This window comes from Temnothorax curvispinosus, unplaced genomic scaffold (assembly GCF_003070985.1).
Source record: "Temnothorax curvispinosus isolate PA1 unplaced genomic scaffold, ASM307098v1 QBEX01013712.1, whole genome shotgun sequence".
Lineage (NCBI taxonomy): Eukaryota > Metazoa > Arthropoda > Insecta > Hymenoptera > Formicidae > Temnothorax > Temnothorax curvispinosus.
In genome coordinates, this window is record NW_020223492.1 from 1 (window position 1) to 4,638 (window position 4,638).

Here is a 4,638-nt window from a genome sequence, read left to right on the forward strand (position 1 = left end):
GGTCAAAGGTTCAATTAGCAATTATGACTTGGAAATCCATAAAAATTATTCGAGCAGAAATTATGACACTAGATTCGCTAAGCATTGGGCGATTATAGCAAAAAGGAACAGAGAGAGAGAGAGAGATCGTCCACACGTCACGACTTCCGCTTTGAAATTCTTTAGAAAGTTTATTTAAGGCCATTATATTTCTTGATACTTTGCGGTACCGCGAAGTGAATTTTTACACGCTCAAGCTACAACCAGGGATATTACTATTGATACAACTAATCAATTTTGTACAAGGTTTCTATACTCTAAACAAGCTTCTAATACTGACTGAAAATTTTACTGAACAAATTGACACTATTCGCAGGACGTCTTTAGACGAAGATTAATTGACAGATCGTACAATTACATATTGAAAATGTGGCATCGAATCTGTCACAATATCGAGGGAAATGTGATCACGTGGCGAGACGTCGAACTTGCGATCCGCTGCTATTAGCTCCGGACTTTATGGCGCTTTAGAGAAACTATATGAACAGTGGATTCGAGAGTGATGTAATCGCGGCTTACATCACGAACAAGACCTTTCAGTCTATAAACATAAGAGCCAAAACGCAAATATGCGACAACGGCCACTTTTAGCGCGTAAGGTGCGTCTCTCTGTATAACAGGTTGATGATATTACGCCTACGCATCCTAGCGACTATCTATAACTCGAGCTCGTAATAACCATTGGTACTATATATTCAATAAACATCAACAATGTTGTTGTAAACATATCTCGGTATTTAAAGTCTCGAATAAAGTGTTTCGTGGAAATAAAATCTCTTTAAACTGAACAACGAAAAATATAATTCTCTTGTTACTTAATCTTGGAACATAAGGCGTGAAAAGTCCTTCATTTTCAGTAGGCCGTTTGTTCAAGGATTGCCTCGATGTTTTCTCTAATTCAGATCAACGAGATTAAATCTCTAGAAGGTCGCAATCATTAAAAGGCTCATATTTTGCAAAAAGATGTTTAGTGTATCGAATAGGGAAAGAAGAAACTTTATTATCAAAATTGAAACGCTGGTCTAAAGTTCCGTGAAGTTTTCATGAGTTTTACATTGCCAAGAAATATAAGAAAACGAACATAGTAAAATTTTAGACTTTTTTTCGCCGCGCCTCAGTAATTTGCCCACCCCTCCATGTACCCTCTGTTTTCCGTCTCCTCTGGAACATCCGCTACGTAGGGATTGATTTCGCGTTCCTGTGAAACAAGATCGAAACCGGCTCCGAGACCAGGCAATCTGCGCGCGAAAATCGTCCGTGCGAGAGCTGCTGACCTCGATTGATAATAATCATACTCGGAATTTTACCGTCGCGTTTGTGCAGCTGCTCGGATCAGCTGCTGGGTAACAATAACAACAATCATAATGATTCTCAACGGAAATTAAATATTATATTACTATACAGTCCAGCAAAAGAATCCAAAGAAAAGAATTATTATTCTTTATTTTCTGGATATGGTTTCAGGCTGAAAAATACCTACTCGATCACATCATCGCAGTTTTTTAAGAGATTTAAGATCGACACTTAATCACAAGTTTCTTAAAATTGTGATGTAATAAAACATTTCTGAGGCCGCAAAATCGTAGTGAATGTAAAAAATTGCGTTACAAAACTTAGCATTCTGCGAACTCCGTCACGAGGCTATAAAAGAAGGCTATAAAAAATAGGTAACAATTGTATAATAACATCACAAATTCACCATTGCGGCTAACAATAAGAAAACCGTCGCACAATCAATAATATAAGCCCGATCGTTTTGTGATTTTTTTTTTCTTTGGATGGAGACGCGACGACGGTAACTTTCCTGCAGCAACATTATACGATAATCCGATTACTCAAGAATGTTGCGTGGTGCTGAATGATAAGGAAAGCAGAGGTGCCACCCCCCCGTACATTTCGACAAGGGCGGATGGAAGTGACGCGCGCCGCTGGCGAAATGGTGCTCACCTTGGTGCTGAAGATCCGCGTCCTCTTGCCGCTCATCTGCACAATCAGCTTCTCGTTCATCGCTACCTCTCTGCAAAGCAACAAGCACGTTGTCATTATCATCGAACCGGCATCGACCTGTCGTCCCGACGCGCGACGTTATACAACAGACATTATATACGGCGACCGAATTCGGAAATCGACGAGACGCGCGCGCGCGGTCGTTCGCTGGTCCATAATGCACGCCAGTCAATATACACCACCGGTGGCACAATTGTGTCACGTGCTGTCAATAACCGACGGCTCCTGAATCGGGAGCGGCCTGTCACTCATCAAACCTTTTTATTTTACTTTCCACAGGCGACGAAATAATTGAATCCGCCGTTTCAAAGAGGATTATACTGCTCCGAGGGATCCCCTCTCGTCCCTTCAAAAAAAAATCGAACGTCCGCTATCGTTAGTACAACTGTGTCACCGTCGATTGTTAAATGTACGTTATTATTGCGCCATTTATAGAGGAAATGGAGTTGAAACTATAAACGTATCTTCGTATTCGACTGTATCGAAAGATGCGGTTACGTTTTTCTCGCTGAGCATATAAGAAATGTAATGAAATTCCCGGGGGAAAAAAAAATACGCTGCAGCTTTTTCGTAATTTAACGTAATTTAACAATGACTTGTATTCTCTTAACTCAGACCATGTTGAAATAAAATCCTTTCTAAAATTTAAAAGTGTAATTTGAAGCGTAGGATGATTCAAGATTTGCTCTTCCAATCTTGACTCAAATGACTGAATTAACCTGGCAACGGAGACTCGACATAGAAGTCAAAGTTAAGGCAAAATTGAGATGGGAAAAAACTTTTTCGCGAATTTACATAAATTTCAGAGACGAAGACAGACGAGATCTCGAGATGAATTAAGTAAAAACTTTTATTCAAAATGCGGGGAAATAAATCCTTTCTCGTATTGATTTTTATACTTATATCTGCCTTCGATTCTTTACAAAACCATATAGAACGTGCGAGAAGATTGAATCGTTCCAACGATGACGAATCCACGTGCAATATGGATTTCAATCGCATTCGTCGCGCTTAATGCATCAGCCTTTGTATATTCAATAACATTGCGTCGGCGATTCCAGCGTCGATTAATATCGATGATACGCTGCAACGCGCGAAGAAACATCATCCACGAGATGTTATTGACCGCAAAATAATTGCGTAATAGTATCGACTGGCCTGCAACACGGACAGCGAGAGAATCTGGGATACCAAAGGAGGACGTTCGGGATGCTGGAACGTTCCTCGAGCACGTCCTTTCGAAGAAACGTCACGGCGAATTTGGGTGCAACGTGGGTGCGCGTCGGACGCGTCCTAACCGTCGTTATCCCTCTGCGTCGACGTATAAAATCTATAAATATATACATATATAACGTCATTTGCTATATCGCTTGGGATATTTGTATTCGGGGTTTTAATCAATCGATCAGCGTGCTCCTCACGCTCGCGTGAATCTGTAGTAAACTTGCGCGCGGTGCATCCTGCATCGGGAGACACGTTGTCCTGCCCTCCAGCTGAACTATACTCGGAGCAATTGGACTGGCGTCGTCCGGAAAGAGAGAGAGACAAAGAGAGAGAGAACGATCTTGTCGCGCCGCGCGACGGACATTCTAGCGCCGTAATTGTAGGAGAGCGACGGCAAGGGCACGACGACATCGCAACTGAATGCATACCCAGACAGCACCGTGTCCAAAATCGGGACATAAGACGTCTTTTAGACATCTTTTTTAGTAAAACGTCTAAAAGATGTCTAAAAGATGGCTAAAAGACGTCTTTTAGACGTCCTACGTCCCGCTTTTGGACAAGTGTGCTGTATGGGTATAGACTCTTTCGTCCGACGCGAGATGAGGCGAGGCAAAGACGGAGCTGACGGAGCACAGACTCTTCCGGTCCACCAGTTGCACGACACACACACGCACCTCTTGTTGAAGGGTCGAACCCTCACGGCCACCTTCACCGATGCCATGGTCTCGCGGGGAGGAGCGCATCGGGCTCTCGGGACGAGGAAACGCGATCAACGCCACCAGGCCACCGCCGCGTTTCCTCGCGGCGACGAGAGACGCGGAGTGGAGGCGCGAAAGCGTCTACGCGAACAGCGGCGCGGAACGCTCCTCCGAGGAGGAGGAGTGCGTGGCGTCGCGACGACGGGCGGCGTGCGGCGTGTACGCGGGGCTAGCGTGGCCTACGGAAGACGCTGGCGTCGTCGTCGGGTCATCGTCGACCCTCTTTCCCCACACGCTCGTGACTCACGGATCATCACGGATGACCGCGAGCGACTAGCGTATACTGTGCGCTGCCGCTGCGCCGTAGCCGCCGTCGCCGCCGCCGTACCAAGCGGAGCGAGTCGAACGAATGCGGACGAACGCGCATGCGTGATTCCCGCGCAACTCGATCGCGGCAGCCTATTTGCTCGAGGACCGAATAACCGGCGAAGGCGAGCCGCAAAAGAAATTAAAATTAATACCGGACACCCTGGAAAGAGAAAAACACATCAAGGGAAGGGGGGGGGGGGGAGCGTCAGTGTGTCAAGGAAAATATACACGTATACTTTAAATCAATATTTGAAACGTTGAAACTGCGTTAAAAATAGAAAATAAAAGGAAAAGGCGGGAG

At 44.8% G+C, this 4,638-nt stretch overlaps 1 protein-coding gene across 1 annotated transcript; it reads right to left on the bottom strand.

The window, feature by feature from the left end:
- Positions 1 to 905: 905 nt before the first annotated feature.
- LOC112463834 (kinesin-like protein Klp98A) lies at positions 906 to 4,312 on the bottom strand. The gene is made up of 2 exons (XM_025030440.1): positions 3,945 to 4,312; positions 906 to 2,056 (listed from the first exon to the last, which is right to left on the bottom strand). Exons 1-2 carry the CDS (start codon positions 3,989 to 3,991, stop codon positions 1,855 to 1,857), a joined length of 249 nt encoding a protein of 82 aa, XP_024886208.1. The 5' UTR covers positions 3,992 to 4,312; the 3' UTR covers positions 906 to 1,854.
- Positions 4,313 to 4,638: the final 326 nt, after the last annotated feature.

Excerpts from the sequence above, each read along its gene's own strand:
- LOC112463834 (XM_025030440.1), bottom strand. The coding sequence starts at position 3,991 with ATGGCATCGGTGAAGGTGGCCGTGAGGGTTCGACCCTTCAACAAGAG. Across the intron at positions 2,057-3,944 it reads GTTCGACCCTTCAACAAGAG|AGAGGTAGCGATGAACGAGA; the intron begins GTGCGTGTGTGT and ends GTTGCTTTGCAG.